Source organism: Alligator mississippiensis, chromosome 12, assembly GCF_030867095.1.
Source record: "Alligator mississippiensis isolate rAllMis1 chromosome 12, rAllMis1, whole genome shotgun sequence".
Taxonomy (NCBI): domain Eukaryota; kingdom Metazoa; phylum Chordata; order Crocodylia; family Alligatoridae; genus Alligator; species Alligator mississippiensis.
Genome location: NC_081835.1, coordinates 473265 through 494362, shown reverse-complemented (window position 1 = coordinate 494362; position 21098 = coordinate 473265). Strand labels below are relative to the sequence as shown.

General features: G+C 70.9%; 6 protein-coding genes across 9 annotated transcripts; 2 read left to right on the top strand and 4 right to left on the bottom strand.

The window, feature by feature from the left end:
* Positions 1-837: 837 nt before the first annotated feature.
* IL17RE (interleukin 17 receptor E) lies at positions 838-6198 on the bottom strand. The gene is made up of 16 exons (XM_059715993.1): positions 6079-6198; positions 5726-5741; positions 5447-5602; positions 5181-5287; positions 4949-5072; positions 4659-4798; positions 4494-4562; positions 4139-4205; positions 3813-4000; positions 3458-3505; positions 3076-3121; positions 2709-2857; positions 2514-2582; positions 2362-2431; positions 2186-2293; positions 838-1947 (listed from the first exon to the last, which is right to left on the bottom strand). Exons 1-16 carry the CDS (start codon positions 6196-6198, stop codon positions 1304-1306), a joined length of 2121 nt encoding a protein of 706 aa, XP_059571976.1. The 3' UTR covers positions 838-1303.
* Positions 6199-6779: 581 nt separating this feature from the next.
* Positions 6780-7641, bottom strand: JAGN1 (jagunal homolog 1). The gene is made up of 2 exons (XM_006260303.4): positions 7553-7641; positions 6780-7332 (listed from the first exon to the last, which is right to left on the bottom strand). Exons 1-2 carry the CDS (start codon positions 7639-7641, stop codon positions 6870-6872), a joined length of 552 nt encoding a protein of 183 aa, XP_006260365.1. The 3' UTR covers positions 6780-6869.
* On the top strand, positions 7640-10393 carry RPUSD3 (RNA pseudouridine synthase D3). The gene is made up of 7 exons (XM_006260327.4): positions 7640-8000; positions 8077-8266; positions 8363-8470; positions 8694-8778; positions 8950-9076; positions 9150-9289; positions 9807-10393. Exons 1-7 carry the CDS (start codon positions 7640-7642, stop codon positions 10002-10004), a joined length of 1209 nt encoding a protein of 402 aa, XP_006260389.1. The 3' UTR covers positions 10005-10393.
* Positions 10394-10429: 36 nt separating this feature from the next.
* TTLL3 (tubulin tyrosine ligase like 3) lies at positions 10430-14700 on the bottom strand. 4 transcript variants are annotated; one of them, XM_059715967.1, is made up of 8 exons: positions 14088-14619; positions 13888-14016; positions 13689-13803; positions 12980-13607; positions 12754-12902; positions 12216-12459; positions 11694-12129; positions 10430-11329 (listed from the first exon to the last, which is right to left on the bottom strand). In XM_059715967.1, exons 1-8 carry the CDS (start codon positions 14550-14552, stop codon positions 10529-10531), a joined length of 2967 nt encoding a protein of 988 aa, XP_059571950.1. In that variant the 5' UTR covers positions 14553-14619; the 3' UTR covers positions 10430-10528. The 4 variants fall into 4 exon arrangements, with proteins under 4 accessions (XP_059571950.1, XP_059571948.1, XP_059571949.1 ...); XM_059715965.1 differs by having other exon boundaries at positions 13888-14700; XM_059715966.1 differs by having other exon boundaries at positions 12980-13803.
* A 1130-nt stretch (positions 14701-15830) lies between these two features.
* On the bottom strand, positions 15831-17464 carry ARPC4 (actin related protein 2/3 complex subunit 4). The gene is made up of 6 exons (XM_059715987.1): positions 17356-17464; positions 17144-17262; positions 16920-17031; positions 16724-16819; positions 16466-16636; positions 15831-15924 (listed from the first exon to the last, which is right to left on the bottom strand). The coding sequence occupies exons 1-6, from the start codon at positions 17356-17358 to the stop codon at positions 15919-15921; spliced, it is 507 nt and encodes a 168-aa protein (XP_059571970.1). The 5' UTR covers positions 17359-17464; the 3' UTR covers positions 15831-15918.
* An 81-nt stretch (positions 17465-17545) lies between these two features.
* On the top strand, positions 17546-21032 carry TADA3 (transcriptional adaptor 3). Its single transcript, XM_059715979.1, has 8 exons — positions 17546-18112; positions 18201-18448; positions 18554-18659; positions 19397-19538; positions 19832-19935; positions 20014-20123; positions 20216-20401; positions 20486-21032. Exons 1-8 carry the CDS (start codon positions 17906-17908, stop codon positions 20676-20678), a joined length of 1296 nt encoding a protein of 431 aa, XP_059571962.1. The 5' UTR covers positions 17546-17905; the 3' UTR covers positions 20679-21032.
* Positions 21033-21098: the final 66 nt, after the last annotated feature.

The window sequence follows — 21098 nt, the reverse complement described above, 5'->3', positions numbered from 1 at the left end:
TGCGGCCTGGCAGCAGCCAGGGGCCCCGCGGACTGAGCTGGGGGGTCTGGCACGGCTGCCCGGTGCCTGCGCTGGCTAAAGCTGCAGGGCCTCGAGCCCCTGGCCCTGGCCCGTCTCCGGGCAGCTCTGCTCACCAGGATGTGGCTGCTGGGACTCCTACCTGGGGCACCCGGTTGGACCGGAGCTGTCCGCGCTGGCGAATATGCCAAGCCCAGACATGGCAGGGTCGAGCACCAGGTCGCACCAGGCTCCCTGCAGGCACTCGGGCCCATGCCCAGGCTCCCTGGCCTGGTCACTGCTCTTCCCCCCAGCCCCCAGGGCAAGGCTGTGAGCCAGCACTCAGGCGGGTGCCCTGGAGCTCTCCCAGCCCCCACCACCTCCCAGGAGGGCCCAGGCCAGGCTGTGTGGGGATCCTGGCAGCCCCTGGGGATGGCATCACTGCCCAGGGCTCAGCCTGGCTGCACCCGGGCCCCAGCCAGAGCCCTTGGAGGTCCAGGCACCCAGGCAGTTGCCTGCTGCACCCCCCAGCATCCCAGCACAGGGGCCTGCGTGTCCAGCTCCCCCATGCGGCATTTCTCGGCCTGGAGACAGCCTTGTCGCTCGCTCAGCCCCAGCCGCAGGGCTGGGGAGCTTCGGGGCTGCTTGCAACCCAGGCTCCCAGGGCTGCCCTGCAGCAACCCATGCCCCCAGGCCTTCCCCTGCTCAGTCCCCCTGGACAGCCACACCCGGCAAACGCCCATGGGGCCTGTGCCCTTGTCCTCGTAGCCCTCCTGGTGCCACATGGGCAGCCCCACTGCGCCCCCCACGCATCTGGCCCCATGGATGAGCCAGGCCCTCTGTACTTCACAGGCTCTTTTATTCAGTCCACAGGTCACCCAGGCCTGGCCCCATGGGCACAGCTCGGAGGTGCCCGCTCTGCCCAGCCCCAGCAGGTGGAAGCCAAGCAGCACCTGCCCCGTTAGGGCAGACTCCTGCCCTGCAGCAGCCCCTGCCTCTGCCACATCTGTCCTCCTCCAAGGCACCAGGGACGAGACAAGAGTTGCCATCTCCATCCTTGCAGCCCAGGGTCCTGGCTCCTGGCACACCCTGGCTGGCAGGGCGCACCGTCTCCGGCACCTGGGGTCCCCGGGCAGCCACACCGGCCCCGAGCAGGTCCCATCTGGTGACTTGCAGCTCATCCACGACCTCGCAGCTAAGTGCAGGGCTCCAAGGCAGCCTGGCCCTGGCCCCAGTCTCCCAGGCTAGGACCTTGGCTCTCCGTGCGGCACTAGGCCCGACCCGCGGGCACGTCCTGCAGGGGCTCTCAGGAGCCGCCGGGTCTCCACGGGACTGCAGGTGCTGCCTTGGGCTGCAGCTGGCGGCACAGCTCCAAGTGGCCCCGCAGGCCCTGGCTCACCTCGGACGCGAGCAGCTGGCACACCAGGGCCTTGGCGCCCACCTGGAGCCAGCCGTGGGGCAGGGGCCTGCCCTGCAGCACTCTGGCCAGGCTGGGAAGCTCCTGCGGCAGGCGGTAGCAGGGCAGGGGGCGCAGGGCCCGTGGCACGTCCCGGCGGTTGCACAGCTCGCTGAAGTAGGCCAGCACCCAGTCCCCTGGGGCCCCGGCCCCTGGCGCCTGCTGCAGCTCACCCAGCAGGCAGCCCATGGCTGCGCTGAAGAGGTCGGCGGGCTCGCAGCCCCTGGCACCTGCCCTCCAGAGGCGGTAGAGCCGGGCGCTGCCACGGCTCCAGAGCAACAGCACAGTGCCGCGCTCACGGCCCACGTGCTCACGCTGGGCGTGCAGCCAGGGCAGCGCGCCCAGCTGGCCCACGTGCCGCGTGTCCCACAGGTCCAGCCGCACGTCGCAGCCCAGCCCCGCGTGCAGCAGGTCGGCCAAGGCGCACACCAGGCGCCGGTGCTGCTCTGAGTCGGGCGAGTACACCAGCAGCACGGGCCGCTGCCCTGGGACCGCTGCAGGATGGACAAACAGTGGCTCAGAGCCTCTTCAGGTATGCAGTCTCGCCCCAGCCCCGGCCCTGGCTCCAGACGCAGGTGGAAGGTCAGGGCGCCCAAGCTGTCGCCCATCTGCCCCAGTCCCTGGTTCCGTGCTTGCCTCGGTAGCTGCCTCCCACTCTGCCCCTGCTCCCAGGAAGCCCTGGCTCCTGGCACCCGCACGGACCCAGGACCCCACCTGGTGCCCGTTCCTCACCTGGGGGCAGCTTGCAGAGGCGACGACAGCTCCACAGCAGCACAGCAGCCAGCAGCACCAGTGCCAGCACCAGCCCCAGTGCCAAGAGCCCGAAGCGCCTGTGAGAGACTGAGATGACTGGCGGATGAGAGGAGTCCACAGTGCCATCCCCAGGCCCCCCCCTTCCCTGCACTCACCATCTGGGCACAGGAGCTGTTTTCGGGCAAACCGCACATCTGAGCGCCACACCTGGGGGCACAGAGAGCGCTGGAGTTGGCACAGCATGGCCAGGTGCCAGGGTGAGGGGTACCCATGGCAAAATGGGGTGGGAGAGGGATGGGGCCCTTACCAGCACGCAGCTGCCCAGGATCTGCACTGGCAGGAGCAGGACCAGCTCCCCGGGGCGCGAGCCCTCTGCCTGTAGGGAGAGGACGCATGGGACAAGCAGCCCCTGTCCTGGTCCCGCAGCCACCCCTTGCACTGCTTGCCCTTGCCCTGACAGGCAGGGCAGGACCCCCACCCTTGCACAGGGCACAGCACTCACGTGCGTGACAGTGTAGATGGGGGCCGCCGGGTCGCAGCGCCCTGCACGCTGTTGGCACAGGGCCGCGCTGAAGGCTGCTGGGATGCTGGAGGTGAAGTGCAGCAGTAGCTGCAGGGGCCAGAGGCTCATGGACACGTTCCAGGCTGTGTCTGCAGGGACGAGGCATGGAGACATTGCCTGCGGCGGCTACAACCGACCCTTTTGCACCTTGGGGCTCAGAGCTCCTATGCACAGAACAGCCCCAACCCCAGCCCTGGCTCCGCTGCCAGGGGAGGGCAGCAGAGGCAGGCAGGCAGGGAATACCCATGGCAGGAAGCCCCAAGCACCAGGAGCCACAGCCCCCGAGCCCTGCTGTGCCCGGACTCACCTTTCCAGTGTGGGCACTCCACATGGCTGCTGTTGGCATAGGAGAACTGGGGAGGACAGGGAGGTCAGCGAGAGCTCCACTGCAAGGTCCCCCCACCCCCCTCATGCTGCGCCTGGTCTGGCCTAGAGCCTCGCACAGCTCCAGCCCAGGCTGACGCTCAGCCCAAGGTCCCCTCCACCCTGCTCCACTGAGATGGGGCATCACAGCATGGGCCACCTGTCCCAAGCTGGGCACCTACAGACTGGCACCAGCACCTGCCCCAGAGGTGGCTGTGCTGGACAGGGACTGTCAGGAGCAGCCAGCACCTCCTGCGGGCAGGGATGTGGAGGGGTGGGGACAGCCCCTGTGGATGTGCCGGTAGTGGAGACCAGTGTGGGCTCACCTTGAAGCAGAGCTGTGGGTGCACGTCCACCTCCTCCAGGGTGTAGGTCTGGGCAGAACAGAGGGCATGTCAGGATGCAGCACTCCTGCCTGCTCCCACCCACCCTGCCCTGTCCTGGGAACCTGCGCAGAGGGACTTCACAGCAGCTCCAGCCCGAGTCCCATGCGCTGGGGGCTCCGAGGCTGTGTGCCCCTATGAGGCCAGGCTGGGCTGTCCCAGCTGCAGCTGCAGGAAGCCAAGGGGGGCAGCCCCTCAGCTCCAAGGGCCAGGGTGTGTCACCCTGCAGCTGCAGGTCCCTGGAGAGCGCTGGGTGCAGGCTGGGTCTGGACCATGCTGCCCCCAGCCCGGCATTCACCTGCTCATCCTCGGTGGCTGTGGAGTTGGGGACGTCATGACAAGCCGTGGGGCTGGCATCACGCTCTTTCCAGCACAGGGCGGCGGTGGCACGCAGCGGGCAACGGGCGCTCAGCGCCATGGCCATCTGGTCTCGGCCGTTGGCGCTGTAGTCATGGAACTGCACCGACACCCACAGCTCAGCCCCATCTGCGGACACCGGCCGTGGCATCAGCCAGGGATACCAGCAGCCCCAAGGCCCTGGCTACAAGCTGGCCCCACGGTCGTCTGGGCCAGACCCTCCAATTGCCCCAAGCAGAGCCACCCCCGTAGCCCCAGGACACTCACAGGCTGCTGGATGGTCCTGGAAGGGACAGCGCTTGGTGCGCAGGCCGTCACGGTGCAACCAGGAGGCCTGGGGGAGCAGGGAGGTCAGGTGCCACCACGGACCCTCTCCCCAGAGCCACAAGGCTGGCCCCTGCGCCCCATCCCCTGCCATGGCTGGGCCAGGAGTAGGAAGCCCTGGCTGGGCTCCTCCCCATGGACACAGACCCCCACGCAACTGGCCACCAAACCGCCCCTCTGGCTCCCTAGCTTCCCCATACCCATACCACCCCCAGTCCTGGCATCCCCCTTCCTTCCTCCCCAGCTCCCCCCGGGGTGGCAAAGCCTGAGCCTGCCCACGCCCTGGCAGGGCACACACCTCGATGCACAGACAGGGCAGTAGGAACTCGTAGGGCAGCACGGCACGATGGCCCCCGTGCACCAGCACCTGGGGGGAGGAGGGGAGCAGCATGAGGGCCGCAGTGCCTGAGCCAGCCTGGCCAGATGCTCCAGCCTGACACGTGGAAGGCAGGGGGGGCATTACCTGCTGGTGGAAGGGGCGGTGCAACTCCTCGCACTCCAGGGTTAGCTGGTGGCAGAGCCGAACCATCAGGGCAGGGCCCTCGGGCACTGACACTGCGATCGCCCGTGCTGCTGGGAGCCACTCGTAGGAGAACGTGGGGCCTGGAGACCGCGGGCACGGGGTGGGCATGTGCAGAGCCCTCCCCAGAGCTCTGCACCCACCCAGCACCCACCTGGGCTCATGACCAGCCCCAGGCAGGGCCCTGCCAGCCTGCAGCCCCTGCCGCTCCCAGCTGGGACCCCTGCCCTTACCTGCTGGTTCTGTGGCAACCAAGAGGGTTTGGTTGAGGCTCAGGCCCCGGTCAGGGACCGTGCCCAGCGAGACCAGGACACGGCGCCCGCTCTCCACAGGGTAGCAATCAAACTGCACCTGCCACTGCAGGGAGAGGACAGAAAACCCGAGGCCTGGTGAGCACCAGCCTCCAGGTGCCTCGAGCCCCAGTGCCCCCATGGGGAGGGGGGGGCCTAGCAGCTGGGCACTCACCAGTGCACTCCCTGCCGCTTGCCGCCGTCGCCACACCTGCAGCCAGCCGGCCCGGTTAGAGCCCAGCTCCAGGAAATGCAGCTGCAGCCCCCGGACGCCCCCAAGGCCTGGGAGAGAGCGGGTGGGAGCCCTGGGTCACTGCCCCTGCCCCACAGGCCCCATGGAAGCGCCCCAGGTGTATCCTGCTGCCCAGGGACCGTCTCTGGTCAGGGCTGCGGGCCCTGCCCAGACCCGGGGCTCCTACCACGTTGTCGGGGCAGCTGTACCTGATGCGTGCAGGGCTAGGCGCACGCGTACGCAGGGCTGGCAGTCCTGCCGGTTTGGGCACAGCTGGGCCGTGCTCAAGGCCAGCGCTGGCGGGGGCAGGAGCGGCTCATTGGGCAGGCCCCGCCGGCACCGGGGCCGGGGCAGCGTGTGGTCCACTGCAGGGCGAGAGCATCGGGTGAGAGGTGCCAGGCTGCGGCCACGCAGCAGGACTGAGCCCCGCGGGGCCGGGGTCGCCCCCCTGCCACCCCCACCCTCCCCCTCCCTGTCTCCGCACTCACCGCTGGCTCTGCAATCCTGCGGGAGGAAGGGGCACGTGTCAGGCAGGCCCGGCAGCAGGGGCGAGCTCCGGGCCGGGCCCGGGCAGCCCCGCAGCCTGGGGCCGTGCCACGGCCGGAGGTGACACGCAGGGGCAGGGCACTAGCTCGGCCCCGGGCAGACACCGCCTCCCCCGGGGCTCCCCCCTCCTGGCCCCGCCCTGGCTGGAGTCCAGCAGCAACCGCAGCCCCGGGCAGCGAGCGCCCAGCTCCCGGGCCCTGCGACGGGACAGGCCGGGCCCGTTGCACCCCGTGGGGCCCGGACGGGCCCGCACCCCCGCCTGGCCCGACCCGGCCCCACCCCAGCGGCTCCTTACGAAGTTGGCAGCGACCCGCAGACGGGGCGCGGCGGGGTCCGGGCGCGGTGCGGCTGCCAGCAGCAGCGGCAGCAGCAGGAGCGGGGCTGGCAGCGCAGCGCTGCCCGCGGGGCGGCCCATGGCCGGGCCCCGAACACGCGCGCTCGGCCCACGGGGGCACACGGGCTCCGGCTCCTCCCCGCCGGCCCGGCCCAGCCGTGCCGTGCCCTTCCCTTCCCTGCCCCGCCGGCTTGTCTGCATTCCTGCCGCCGGGGCGGGGCGGAGCGCCGGGGACGCCCCGACCTGGTTTCCCCGCTGCCGCCTGCACGTGCTCCGCTTTCCGTCCGGGGGCGGCCCGCGCGGCCCCCAGGCTGTCTCGTGGCCAGGCCACGCGGGGCCCCACAGGTCCGGGGCAGACGCTGGAGCCCCCCCCCCCGTGCCCCACAAAGTGCTGCAGACGGTGCTGGGCGAGGCTGCTCTTTATTGACTTCCAGCTGCACAGGGGGCCGCGGGCGGGCCCGGGCCCAGGGGTGGCCCGGCAGGCGCTCCCTGCCACGGCGGCGGGGGCGGCTGCCACAAGGTGGCGGCGGCAGGGAAGGAAGTGGCGGGTGGTGGAGGTGAGAGACGGCGAGGGCACGGGCAGCACCCTGCGAGGCCGGATGAGCCCGTGACGCCACAGGGCGCCTCCGCCAGCCCGAGCGCGAAGGAGCGGGGCGCGGCCCACCCCCGCCAGGGGCTCGGCCCCCGGCCCCGCGGCCCGGCCGGGGGCTGGACGCGGCCCTGCCGGCAGCCGGGCTGGGCTCGCGGCCCGCTCACTTCTTCTTCCTGTCCTGCGTGCTGGCGAACCAGGAGTCCAGCAGCTTCTTGCTGTAGTAGAGCTGCCAGCCGTGCACCTGCGCGGCCACCAGCACCACCAGGTACATGACGGAGACGGCGGAGAAGCCGAAGATGAAGCGGTAGGCCTTGCCGTGGCGGTAGAGCTGCTGCGCCACGGGGAACATCTCCATGCTGCCGTAGATGAGCGGCGCCACCGAGAAGAGCCCGGCGCTGATCATGGACAGCACCAGGTAGCTGATGTTGTTGCGCGGGAAGGCGAGCAGGCCCAGCAGCGAGGGCAGGATGCTCAGCAGGTACGGGTACTGCCAGCGGTACGGCACGGCCACGCGCTCGTGCGCCACCAGCTTCAGGTGCGCCGCCACCGCCTGCGCCGCCAGCAGCGCCCACAGCGCCACGTGCACGTACGTCAGCTTCCGCACCTCCGCCTTCAGCGCCGCGCTGCGGGGCATGGCACGGCACGGCACGGGTCGCACCTGCCCCACCTCCCCCCGCTGCACCGCACCGCACCGCACCGCACCGCACCACGACCCGCCTGCCCCGCACTGGAGCGGGCAGAGCACCGGCTGAGCCGTCCGCGCCTGAGCCAGGCGTGGCGGGGCAGCCCCGCGGCACCGGGACCAGCCCCCTCCCCGGAGCCCCCAGGACCGGGACCCCGCACCTCATCTGGTAGTGCTCGGCCACGCGCTCGCGGTGCCGGAAGTCGCTGCCGTCGGTGCCCGCGGCGCGGGGGCCGGCGCGGGAGGCCATGGCGGACCGGACCGGAAACGGCGCGCAGCCTGTCTGCGCCGCCGGAGGCCCCGACTCTATGGTCGCTCCGGGCGCTCGGCCGGCTCCTCCCGGCGGCCCCCGCGCATGCGCCGGTCCCAAGATGGCGGCGCCCAGAGCGGCCGCCCGGCTCGTGCTGCGGGCGGGGGGCAGAGCCCGGCCCGCCCCCGCCCCCGCCGGGGCCCGCCTCCTGTGTGCCTGCCCCCGCAAGTACGAGGCGGTGCGGGGGAAAGCGCGGGGCGCGACCCGGGCTGAGACCGAGGCGCTGAGGGCCGCGGCCGGGCCCTTGAGCGCGGAGCAGGCGCTGCGGTTGTTGGAGGCCTCGGTCGTCCACCGCGAAGGTAGCGCCGGCCCCGCCCCCTCGCCCCCCGCCCCGCCCCGCCCCGCCCCGGGCTGACGCGTCCGTCTGCCTTTCAGGAGCGCTCGTGGCCCTCAGCAAGCCGGTGGGGCTGCCCGTGGCAGGAGGGGCCGGGGCCGGGGCCGGGGGCCTGACCTCGCGCCCTGCTGCGGGCAGCCCGGGGCAGCTGAGCCTGGAGGCGCTGCTGCCGCAGCTGAGCCAGCGCCTGGCCCTGTCGCCCGAGCTCCACATCGTCAGAGCCCCCGGGAAGTAGGTGTCCGGGCAGAGGCCCGCGGGCGGGCGGGCGGGCGGGCGGGCGGGGTGGGGGGCCCGGGCCCAGGCGCAGCGTGACACCGCTTCCCCCAGGGAGAGCTCCGGCCTCGTGCTCCTCTCCACCTGCCACGCCACCACGCAGCGGCTCCAGGAGTTCTTCGTGCGGGCCCGGCGGACGGGGCGCCCTCCTGCCACGTACTGGTGAGCGGAGGCACCTCCTATCTATCTCCAGGCGGCTGGGGACGCGGGGGGCGAGTCCGTGGGGAGGGTAGCCCGGCTCCTGGCCCCTCTCGTCGGCCGGCCCCGCAAGACGGCGGCTCCCGGCACGGGGCTGTCGGGAGCCCTGGCCCTGCGGAGGGACCGGGCTGGTACCAGCTCTGACCAGGCAGCCCGACGCCACCTCCCTCTTCCTCCCCCACCCCAGTGCTGTCACGGTCGGGGTCCCCGCTGACTCCCAGGGGGAAATCCGCACAGGGCTGAAGCTGGCGCAGGTCGGGGATGCGCGGCTGGTAAGAGTTCGCTTGGCAGTGCAGGGCAGGTACGAGGGCAGCGGGACGCAGGACCTGGGCTGCGGGTCTGGCAGCGGCACTGTCGCCTGCTCCTCGGCCCCGTGCAGCCTGGTGCTGGCCAGGCCTGGGGCGCGGCCGGGGGCAGTGCTGACGGCTCGGCTCCGATGCCAGGTGGTGCCGGTGGCGGCGCCGTCCCAGGGCAGCGTGGCGAGGAAGGAGGTGAAGAAAACCCGGACGTGCTACACTGTGCTGGGCTCTGCGCACGGCTGCTCCCTCCTGCAACTCCAGCCAGTGACAGGTGGGACAGGTGCATGGCTGGGGTGGGGGCAGGACCTGAGCCCCAGGGCTGACCCTCCTGCTCGTTGCTGCAGCCTTCTCTAGCCAGCTCCTGGTGCACCTGACGCTGCTGCTGTGCCCCGCGCTGGGTGACCACGTGTACTCGCCCCGGGTGGGCGCAGTCCTGGGGCAGTCCTTCCTGCTGCCAGCAGAGAGCACGCCTCCCTGCACACAGGTACGAGCGCCCTCCCCTCGCCTCTGCTCTCAGTGGCTGGGTGGCACGCATCCTCGGTGAGCAAAGGGGCCAGGCCCTGCATGGCCCAGGGTCCTGGACCATGCATGATTTTGGGGTGGGGGCAGGGGGGTGGGGCACTTGCTGGGAGTTAAGACCAGGTGCTGGCTTCCAGCTTCCTGGGATCCAGCAGTCTCTGGGCCCTTGGTCTCGCTGCCAGCCTGGGAGCAGATTCCCTGCTCTGGTGCTGCGGGGTGCCAGACCTCTGGTTCCCAACACACCTTCTCCCCTCCCAGGGAGATGGGAATCCTCAGCCTTGTCTTTGCCTGTGTCCCCTGGCATCCTTCTGTCCTCTGAGGCAGTGTCTTGTCTGCCTCCCAGCCCTCTCACGGTGCCTGCTGCCTGTCCCTGTCTTGGCACAGGGACCAGCAGCAGCGGAGGCCGCAGTGCAGGGGACGTCTCCTGTGGGTCGGCGCGGTCAGTCTCCCAGGCCCTGAGCCCTGCCTGTCTCTCTTGGCAGGTCCTGCCTAAGCAGGTGCTTGACAGGCTGCGCCTCACACAGCAGCAGGTGCATCTTCTGCCCTTGCATCTCCACCTGCACCAGCTGCAGCTCCCGGCAGTGGTCCTGGCTGCACCTCCCCCGCCCTTCTTCCTGAGGACGCTTCACTGCCTGGGGCTGCCTACACACCTGGAGCCGCAGGGTGGCTGCAGGCAGTAGTGGCTCCATGATGGCCTGTGACCTGCCTTCTCCCAGAGACTTTCTGCCCTAGGCAGTGGCAGAACAGAGGGGCTGCCTGGGCTGGGGCTGGTGTTCCTGGGATGCTGCCTGAGCCCTAGAAGTGTATAGCCAGGAACACGTTTCCCTGCTCCTCATCTCGGAGGCAGGGGAGGGGTCCGGGCCCCTTGCCCTACCCCACCTGCTGCCCTAGTCTTTCCTGTTGTGCATCCTTGGGCCCCTGCTCTTACCTCCCAAGGCCCTTGGGTGTGGGGCTGAGCCCAGGCAACACCTGCTGTTTGTGGGGCGCGTGGGGAAGGGAGGTGATCGCCTGCACCCCCAGCTGTCCCTGCAGCCGCTGTGAACACTGAATAAAGCAGAGCTCTGCTTGCTGTCATGTGTCTGCCCACATCACGCGCAGGCCAGCGCCTTCCTCAGCGTCCTTTATTGGACCCTGGCACATGATCCTGTTTGGGTGGCTGGACCATAGCAGGCACTGTCTGCAGTCCCTGGGCCCAGCTGCTTCCTCACCTGTGTGGCCTGTCCCTCTTCTTCCTTCTCCTAACAGGGCACGGCTGGGAGGGCCCCAGCTCAGGGGCCGAGAAGACCCATGGGTGCCTGTTGCTGCTGCCGTCTTGGGCAGGAGCAGCTGGCACCCTGCCCCATGGGATGGCCTGGGCATATCCCTGCTGGGCCTCTGGCCCAGGGGACTCTGCAGGGCAGGGGAGCTGCCTGTAAGCTGCTGCCAAGGTGCCCAGGCCTCGCACACAGGGCTGCAGCTCCTGCCCTGGCTGCCAAACAGGCCTCTGCAGAGTTTTTCTGCAGCTGCCCCAGGAGGACTGCAGCAGGCGGCGGTGGGAGGACCCCCCCATGCGGGCAGCTGGCAGCCGGGGGCTGCCCTTGGGGCAGGGCTGGGGCTGGGATGGCAGCAGCAGCTGCTTGTCCCCCGGCAGAGAGGTGACCACGCTGGGCAGCACCAAGCGCCGCTTCTGCCCTAGCTCTGGCCTCAGCCTGCCAGGTGCCTTCAGCCTGGCATCAGTGGGGGCAGAGGCCCTGCTGGCCACTGCCTGTTCCCGGGCCTTGCCCTCTTTGCTCGCGCCGGCACTGAGCCGCACAGGGGGTCCCACAGCCCTGGGGCTCCCAGCAGTTTTGGGCCAGCGGGGGCTGGGGTGCTGCTGGGAGCCATGCAGACAGCCCAGCGTGGAGGCCAGGGGGCTGCGCCTGGGGCTGCTGCTGCAGTTCCTTTGGGCTGAAGCCCATGGCTTCTTCACTGTGGACCCTTCCACCAGGAGACTGATTCCCACGTACTGTGGCACGTCCACGGCAGCCTGGGGGAGGGCAAATAAGAGCAGGCTGGGGGGAGCAATGGAGAGCTTTGCACTTGCCCTGCTCCTGTGTGGGAGCCTGAGTCCGCGTCCCCTCTCGGGTGGGGCAGCTGGAAGTGGTGCCAGTAGGCTCCCCAGCCTGGCTGGGCTGTGCCCCTGGCCCTGGGGATGGCTGCGAGCAAGTGGAAAAGGAAGGGGCGTGCAGCCTTGACATGGCTGTGGCTGCCAGGAAGGCCCATCGTGGGTGGCAAGCTGCCCCCCTCAGGAGGTCCCAGCCAGGGCTGGGCTCCCTGACGCTGCCTGCTGGCCCCAGGGCTGCGGGTCCCCGGCCATGCTGGTTGTGCTCCGGGTGCCGCGGAGCGCTCACCTGCTTGTAAATAAGTTCGAAGGCGCCGGTGGGGCAGGTGCGGTCGTGCCTGCGGTCAATGACGACACGCAACGTGTCAGCCTGCACGCCGGCGCACAGCCGGCTGGTCACAGCTGTGGAGGCTGCCATGGTGGGGCTGGCATTGACCTCTAGCAGCCAGGGCTTAAAGTCCTCCCCAAAGATGAAGTCAGCGCCATAGAGCTCAAAGCTGCCCTTGCGCAGCTCCACGACGTCCTGTGCGCTCTGCACAGCGTGGATGATGGCCGCCTTCATGCCCGGCACCATTACATCCTGCCAGGCTGCCCCTGCCCCCGCCTGCTGCAGGTGCTCCTGAAACTGCTGCGACGACCACATGTTGCCAGGGGGCAGGCGCGGGTGGCGCTGGAGCGAGGCCTCGTAGTGTTTCTGGATGGAGTTGTTGCACAGGTGGACGGCACTGGGGTAGAGACGGCACAGCTGGCACCAGCCCTTGCCTCCTGCTGCTGGCACGGCCCCGGCCCCAGAGGGAGTGCCATTGCTTACGCGTCCAGGTTGTGCAGGGAGAAGGGCTGCGTGGAGAAGCGCAGGTAGCTGTCGCGGTAGAACCAGATGGTGAGCGGGTTCCAGTCTGTCACCAAGAACCACTGGCGCAGGTCGAACTTGGTGCCGAAGATGAGCAGGGGCCTCTCGATGTACTTCTGCACCACCCACTTCCCGTCCTTCACCACAATGGGGTCGCAGTTCACCAGCCTCAGCATCTCCTCCAGGCGTGCCATGCACACGATCCCTGCAGCAACCCAGCACTTGATGCCATCCTGGCTGGCCAGCCAGCCTGCCCTTTCCTCCTCGGGAATAGCTCCAGCTGCAGAACCCTTGCAGGGACACCCAGCCCGAACGCTGTCCAAGCCTCGGAGCACCAGCTGCCTGGCCAAGGACGTTCCTCGCTGGACACAGTCCAGGTACTGGGAGCCAGGAGCTTGGGGGGCAGCAGGGCTCAAGGATCTGGAGCTGGAGCTGCGCAGTCCAGGGGGCTGGTGCTGGGTGAGGAACAGGCGCATCCCCTGGGGCAGGGGCCCCTTACCTCTGCCACGGGACTTGGCTCCAGGCTTCACGATCCAGATGTTGTGGTCCCCCTCCATCTCCAGCTGTGGCAGCAGCTCCTGCAGCTGCTGCAGCATGTCTTGGCACTGCTCAGCATGGGCGGGCGACAGCTCCAGGGGTGCCCCCTCGCTGCAGTCAGACACGGCTGCTCAGAGCCAGGGGCCGAGCAGCCCCCTGCCCAGCTCACCCTGGTCCCCAGCACTTACTGCACCATGCAGTAGTAGCCACGCAGGAACTCCTCCCAGCGGGCATCTGCCCTAGCTGGGGCCAGCTCTGCCGCCTTGTCGATGTCCTGGTGCTGCAGGCTGTTCAGGTGCTCCTCGCAGGCCTGCAGCGCCATCTCCACCAGCCGCCTGGGGAGCGGGCTGCCCCGCCGCCGGGCAGCCCCCCGCAGGGACACTGAAAGGGGGAGCAGCAGGGGGCTCCCTGCTTTGTCTGGCAGGCCTTGCCCCCCAGGCCCATGATGCAGCAGGGAGGTCAGTGAGCTGGGTGGAGCTGGCTGGGGGCTCAGTGGTCTCTGGCTGTAGGGGGCTGTGCTCTGGGCATAGCAGGGCACCAGAGGACCAGGCACCCCCTGCATGTCCTCTCCTCCTGGATACCGGGGGCAGGGGCAGCTGTCCAGCTGCCCCCAGCTGGCTCCAAGGGAGGAGAGGGTCAGCTTGGCCCTGGCATTGTCACGTCCCTGGTCCCGTGTCCACCACCTACCAGGGGATGTGCTGGCCTCTGGGGGCCCCTCGTGCGTGGAGTTGGCCCCGGCCTCCCGAGCAAGCGGGCCACCGGCCCTGCTCAGCACCACCTTGAGCAGGCTGCGGGCAGCAGTGAGCCGGAAGTCCTCTGTGGCGGCAGGGGGAGAAGGTGTCAGCTGGCACGGGTGGCAGCGAGGGGGTGGCATCTGGCCCTGGGAGTGGCTCTCACCAATGAAGGCCTGCTTGTCGTCCTCGGCGCCCAGCCGGTAGCAGCGGGGGAAGAAGGTGTCGGCGTCGGCCTGGTCGAACCAGGGCAGGTTCCGGAGGTTGAGGCACAGCCCCACCTGTGGGGATGGCAGCCGGGCCTGGCGAGGCAGCACCGGGGGCTGCCCCCCGCCCCGTGCGCCCGCAGCCTCCGCGCCCCGCACCTTGGTGGTGAAGGAGCCGGCCCGGGCGTAGTGGTTCATGACCTGCTCCTTGCGCAGAGCGCGGCAGTCCACGACGTCGCGCCGGTTGGTCCAGATGAAGTAGGGCACCTGGTTGCGAGCCAGCCGCGACTGCGGGGGCAGCGGGTGAGGGCCTGCCCCGTGCCAGGCCGGGAGCCCGCCCAGCCCGGGCCCGCACTCACCAGGAGGCTGTAGGTGCCCTCGGGGTCCTCGTCCTGCCCCTCCTCGCCCTCGCCCTCGCCCTCCTCCTCGGCCGGGGGAGGGGAAGAGCGAGCGCCGGCGGCGAGGGCGCGGGCCGCCCGCTCGCCCTCCGGGGCCGCGGCGCTGTCGTCCGCCTCGGCCTCGCGCTCCCGCCGGCGTGCGGCGCGGCCGGGCCGGGGCAGGCGCTTCTCCACCCAGCCGCGGGCGCGCAGCAGGCTGCGGATCACCGGGTAGGGCCCCTGCACCACGAAGATCTTCTTCTGCTGCGGGGACAGCGCCGCGCTGGAGCCGGGCAGGGGCGGCGGCGGCCCGCTCCCCCCCGCGCCCCTCACCTTGGCGGCGCGCTCCACGTGCAGCCGGGCCTGCTTCAGGCGCTCGGGCTTGAGCGCGGGGCGCTGCCGGCCCCGCTCCGCGCCCGCGCCCGCCCCGCGCCCCCGCGCCTCCATGGGCCGCCGCCTCGCTCCTCGGCCGGCCGCTGCGGGCGGGCGGGCGGTGCGGTGCGGCGCCGGCAGCGCGGGGACTCGGCCGAGCCTCGGGCCGCCCCGCCCGCCACGGCCTGTTTGGCGTCTCCATGGAAACCGGCAGCAGCGGCCGCAACGATCCCTCCCGCCGCGCCGCGCCGCGCCGCGCCGCGCCGCGCCGCGCCGCGCCGCGCCCCCGCACGGGGCAGGCAGGGCCGCCGGCGGCCGCGGGGAAGGGAGCGCAGCTATTTATAGCCCTCCCACCCGCAGGGGAAACCAGGGGCCGGCTACAGCCGTGACTCAGGCCCGGCTCTCGGCGCAGCACCACCCCCAGACCGCCGGCGAGGAAGCATGCAGCCCCTGGAGGCATGAAAAAAGGCTTTAATAGGGAAGGTTTCAGAGTAAGAAAAGTTACAGCAAGTGCAAAAGCAAAAGAACCAAGAGTTACAGATTCCAGCTCCGTCAGGGGAGGCCCTGCTCTGGGCAGAGCCCCGGCTCCCTCCACCACAGGCAGAGGGAGCAGAGGTGAAGGCCAGCGGCGAGAGGACGTGCTGCGCCGGGAATGCCCTGTTCCTGGGGGCGGGTTGAAGGAGAGGGGGCTGCATGCGTGCCTGCCGACCGGGGTGCCCAGGCACAGCAGCTGCCACAGCCGCTGTGCCTGGACCCCCGGCTCCAGCAGGGGGGACAAGCTGCAGCCTTCCCCACTCCGCCCCCGCAGGGAACAGGCAGACTGGAGCAGGCACTGCCCAGGAGCAGGGAGGTGGAGGGCCCAGCCCCAGCCCGAGAGAGCTGCAGTCCTGCCCTAAAAGCAAAGCAGGCCCCTCTGCTGCTGGGCCAAACCCCTGCAGATGGCACCAGGCGCGGCCTAGCTGCGGCCCGAGCACTAGGGGCAAGGAGCCACATTTGGCAGCTAGCGGGCACCCCCCTTTGCAGAGAGGCCCTGCTGGACGCTGGCAGGGCGGCCAGCAGCTGCCAGCCTCGGGGCAGGAGACACGCATCGCACGTGCTGTCCAGCGCCATAGCAGCCAAAGCTCCCCTCCAACCCCGCGCCCCCACCGCTAGGAGAATCGGAGACGTTACAGCAAATGATTAGTCATTTAAAAAAGAACATGGAGTCGACACAGTCTCAAACAAGCACGGTTTGCTTCAAATATTAACTCCTCCCTCCCTTCCCTGGGGACGATGGAGAATGCAATGTACATTCCACTGGACAGCTCCATAAGATCTGGCTGCTTCTCATCTCTCTTCCCGAGAGCAAGGCCCAGGCTGCGGCCCCCCAGCCTGGCAGGGCGGCTGTGCAGAGACGCAGGAGAGAATGAGAACGTGAAGCCGTGGAGTCCAGCACCATGGTCTAAAACTGGGCAGGGGCGAGAAGAGACAGGCCGTTAATGGCTGCAGGTCTGATTTCCGGCCACACACCGCACAGGGCCAGGTTGGCGCCCTGCCAGCCCCCCTGCGTCTGCACAGCCGAGCCGCCTCAGCCCGAGCGCACGAGGGCGGGATGGAAACAATCAGCGTGGGAAGCCGGCACTGAGGCCCCTCCCACAGCGCAGCAGGCTAGAGACATCCCTTCTCCCCCCGCTGCCTGCCCGAGACGCTCCAACCCACAGCTTCTGCTTTCGCTCCCAACAGGCTGCCGCGGATGTCACCAGCCTCCCTGCAGCGGGTGGGCGGCCTGCCCCAGGTCTCTCGGCCCTGCAGGGGCTGCTGCACCCCCCACCGCTCCCTGCACGGGGAGCCTCAGCCCCCCACGCAGGGGCCAGCGGGCAGGGGCTTCTTCTAACAGGGGGGTCAGACAGCCTAAGCAGGCCGCTCTGCTCCCCTCCACCGAGCCCTCTAACAGAACCGTGCCGCTGCCCCGCACCACGGGCGCCCACCGCCCCGCCTGCGAGCCTCACGTTTTTGAGGAACTCCTCCGCCACAATGCGAGCCCTGGCATTGACGGACAGCTTCATCTCGCTGATCTCCTTGTCGATCTCCTCCATGAAGTGTATCACGAAGTCCACCAGCTTGTGCTTGTACATCTGCTCCGTGTGGAAGTTCGTGATCAGGAAGCTGATGTCGTAGCCCTGGGGGAAGAGGAAGGGGCGAGCGCTCAGCCCTGCTGTGCCCGGGGCCCAGCGGGAAGCGGCCCGGCCCGGCCCGGCGCCCCTCACCTCCACGGCCTTCCTGCGCAGGATGAAGAAGTTCTCGGCTCTCATCATCATGAACCGCATGAACTTGTGGCAGAGGATCTTCTCGATCTCGTCAGCCTGCGGGCAGGCGAGGGGGGGAGCAGGGGGGCGGAGGAAGTCAGGCTCGGCCCCCCCGCCCCGCCCCGCGCCGCCCCCCCGGGCCCCGGCCCCGGCTCACCTGCTTCACGGCGATGCTGACCCGCACCGAGTTGATGGACCCCTCGATCAGCACCTTCTCCTTCTCGTTCCGGCTGATGATCACGGGCTGCAGCAGCAGCTCTTTGCTGCTCCTGGCAGCCGCCCACACGTCAGCCCCGGCCCCGGCCCCCGCCCCCGCCCCCGCCCCGCAACGCCAGCGGCCCCCGGCGCGCCGCCCCCCGGGCCCGGGCCCCGGCCCCGTACCTGACTTCCACCTCGGGCTTGTTGTGCCGCTCCACCACCTGCGACGAGAAGTTCTCCAGGCAGAGCGCGGCCTGCAGCGTGGCGCGCACCGCGCTCAGGTAGGGGCGCAGCGTGGCGGTCTGCGGGCAGCGGGCACGGGTCAGCGCGCCCCGGCCCCCGGCCCCGGCCCCCGCCCCCGCCCCGCTTCCCCGCCCGGCCCGGCCCGGTCCTACCATGGCGGCGCTGACGGCGGCTCCGGTGGGGTCCCGGGAAGCGGAAGCGGAACTAGCGGCGCGGGCGGCTCCTCTGTTCCGGGACGGGCGGCACCGCCCATTGCGCCCCGGGGGCGGGGGGGGGGGGGCGGAGCGCTGCAGGAGCCGCAGCCGGAGCCACCCCCTCACGCGGGAGCAGCGGCCGCGCCGGGGCCGCGACTTCACCTCCGAGGCCGGGGTCCTCTCGCCGCCGCGGCCCCGAGCGCCCTGAGCGCGCGCCCCCGCCAGCGGGATCCGCGCCCCCCCCTCCCCCCGCGCCGCACTTGGTACGGCCCCGCCGCGGCCTCCATATTAGGGAACGGAGAGCGAGCGGGCGGCGCGGCCAATGGGGATCTCCGCGGGGTGCGGCCCAGCCAATGAGGAGCGCGCGGGGCGGGCGCTGACTCTGGCTACGGCGGCCGGAAGGGGCTGAGCGCGGCCGCGGCGCGACCCCGGCGGAGCGCCCCCGCCCCCCGCGCCCGGTGCCGGCGGCGGCCACGTGCGGAGCGCCCGGTGCGCGGCGCCCGGCGCGATGAGCGAGTTGAAGGACTGCCCGCTGCAGTTCCACGACTTCAAGTCGGTGGACCACGGCAAGGTGTGCCCGCGCTACACGGCCGTGCTGGCGCGCTCCGAGGACGACGGCATCGGCATCGAGGAGCTGGACACGCTGCAGCTGGAGCTCGAGACGCTGCTGTCGTCCGCCAGCCGCCGCCTGCGCGTGCTGGAGGCCGAGACCCAGGTGCGGGGGCGGGGCGGGGCGGGGCGGGGCGGGGCAGGGGGGCCGGGCCGGGCCGGGCCGGGGCTGAGCCGCGCCGCGCCGCCCGCAGATCCTGACGGACTGGCAGGACAAGAAGGGGGACCGGCGGTTCCTGAAGCTGAAGGAGCACGACCTGGGCGCCCCGGTCAAGCACGGCAAGCCCAAGAAGCAGAAGCTCGAGGGCAAGGGGGGCCACGGGCCGGGGCCGGGCCCCGGGCGGCCCAAGTCCAAGAACCTGCAGCCCAAGATCCAGGAGTACGAGTTCCCCGACGACCCCGTGGACGTGCCGCGCATCCCCAAGAACGACGCGCCCAACAGGTGCGTGCCCGGCCCCGCCCGCCCGCCTGCCCCGCTCCGCCCTGCCCTGCCCTGCCCTGCCCTGCCCGGCCCCCTCGCAGCACGGCTCTGCCCCTCCCCCCGCAGGTTCTGGAACTCGGTGGAGCCGTACTGCGCCGACCTCACCACCGAGGAGCTGCGCGTGCTGGAGGAGCTGCTCAAGCCGCCCGAGGACGAGGCCGAGCACTACAAGGTGAGCGCCCGCGGGCCCAGCTGCGCCCGGCGCTGCCGCCGAGCTCGCGCCCTGCACGCTGCCCCCGGGCCCGGCCTGGACGGGGACCGCAGCCAGGCGATGCTGAGCCGATCCCGTCCCCCCCACCGCTGTCGGCCCCAGGGACCCTGTCGGGGGCCTGAAAGCCCAATGCGGCGCCAGCCAGGAGGGGGCGTTCTCTGCCCTCGCACCAGGCACCGAGCAGCATCTCGGGCGCCAAAGGACGCCCACGTGTCGCTGCCAGGCAGGGCCAGACAAGCGGTCTCTGCCACCCCGCAGGGCTCCCGGCTCGGCCATCAGCCTCTGGCTGGTTGGCAGCAGCAGAGCACAAGGGAGCGCGGGGCAGGAGTTGGAGGTGATCCTGCAGGGGCTCGGCGCAGGCTCCTGGCGTGGTCGGGCGCATGGGGCAAGGCCAGGGCACCGGAGCAGCCCCTTGTGTCGGCAGCCCAGGGCCAGGCACGGTGCAAAGCTCCGGGTGCGATGGGCGTTCTCAGACTTGACGCAGAGAAGCAGGGACGCTCAAGTGGCCCCTCCCTGAGCCTGCCGATGTGCTGTGAGCCTGGCGCCCTGTGACTTCCTGGAGGCAGGGCCTGCAGCGCTGCAGGAGCCTGGGCGCTGGGCCGTGGGGCTGGGGCACTCCCCTGTGGCCGTGTTCCCCAGGAGGGGACGGCGGCTCGGGGCTCCCCAGCCGCGTGCTGCTCACAAGGCTTCTGTTGCAGATCCCGCCCCTGGGGAAGCACTACTCGCAGCGCTGGGCCCAGGAGGACCTGCTGGAGGAGCAGAAAGACGGCGCCCGCGTGGCTGCAGCTGCGGACAAGAAGAAAGGCGTCCTGGGGCCACTGACCGAGCTGGACACGAAAGGTGCCTCTGGCTCAGCCCTGCATCCCGGCAGCTGGGCACAGGGGCACCTGGTGCGGGGCACGGTCTGGTTCAGCCAGGCCTGGGGAGCACAGATGACCTTTGGGCTCCGGGGCCCTGCCCAGCACGCGGGCACCTTGCTCTGCAGCCTGCCTGGGCACGCTCTACGGGGGGGCAGGTGGGGTGAGGCCTGGGACCAAGAGCCACAGGTGGGAGGGGGGTTCCCTCGCTGCTCAGCTGGCTCGGGGGCCCATCTCCCCAACGCTGCTCATAGCCCCCTCCCCGTCTCCCTGCAGATGTGGACGCACTGCTGAAGAAGTCGGAGGCCCAGCACGAGCAGCCCGAGGATGGCTGCCCCTTCGGCCCCCTGACGCAGCGCCTCCTACAAGCGCTGGTGGAGGTGAGTGGGGCTCCGGGCTGGGCCGTACTTGGCCCCCGCTGCCCAGCGCTGACCCCTGTCTCCACGCTCTGTTGTTAGGAGAACATCATCTCCCCCGTGGAGGACTCCCCGATCCCCGAGATCGTGGGCAAGGACTCGGGGGCTGATGGCGCTGGCACCTCGCCCCGCAGCCAGAACAAGCCCTTCAGGTGAGCAGCCGTGGGGCCCCGCTGCCCTCTTCCCTGCGGCCCGCCTTGAAAGGGCCCGTGGGGTGACAGCAGCCCGCCCTCGTCCCTGGCAGCGTGCCGCACACCAAGTCGCTGGAGGGGCGCATCAAGGAGGAGCTGATCGCACAGGGGCTGCTGGACTCGGAGGACCGCCCGGCCGAGGACGCTGAGGACGAGGTGCTGGCGGAGCTGCGCAAGCGGCAGGCGGAGCTCAAGGCGCTCAGCGCTCACAACCGCGCCAAGAAGCACGACCTGCTCCGGTGGGTACCGCAGGCGGCCTGGGGGCCGGGGCCGGGCCTGGGCCTGGGCCTGGTCTGGTGGGGCTGACGGCTCTGCCCTGGCAGGCTGGCCAAGGAGGAGCTGCACCGGCAGGAGCTGCGGCAGCGCGTGCGCATGGCGGACAACGAGGTCATGGACGCCTTCCGCAAGATCATGGCCGCGCGGCAGAAGAAGCGCACGCCCACCAAGAAGGAGAAGGACCAGGCCTGGAAGACCCTGAAGGAGCGGGAGAGCATCCTCAAGCTACTGGACGGCTAGCGGGGCTCTGGACTTGCCCGCGCCGCCCCGCTGGAGACTGGCTGAGCGCGGGGCCGTGTGCCGGGGGGGGGCCGCGCTCCCTGGGGTCGGGGCTGCGGGGGGGTGGAGGGGCCTTGCTTGCTGCCATGGAGCGGGGCGGCCGGGCCCGCACCCCGGCTGCTTGTCTGCCACGGCCAGGCGGGCGCTGCGCCGCCCTTGCCCTCCCTCTCCCCGGGCGCCTCTTGCTGTGACTCCCCTGCCCCTGGCTGCCCCAGCCCAGCTGGCCCGCGGGGCGGCCGATGTGGGGGCGGCCCCGCGCCCGGGGGTCGCGTTGTGTGCGGCCCGCGCCTGCCCTCAATAAAGCCCGTGCGCGAAGCCTGCGCTGTGTGCGGTGCGGTGCGGTGCGGTGCGGTGAGGGAGGGGGCGGGGGGGGGGCAGTGA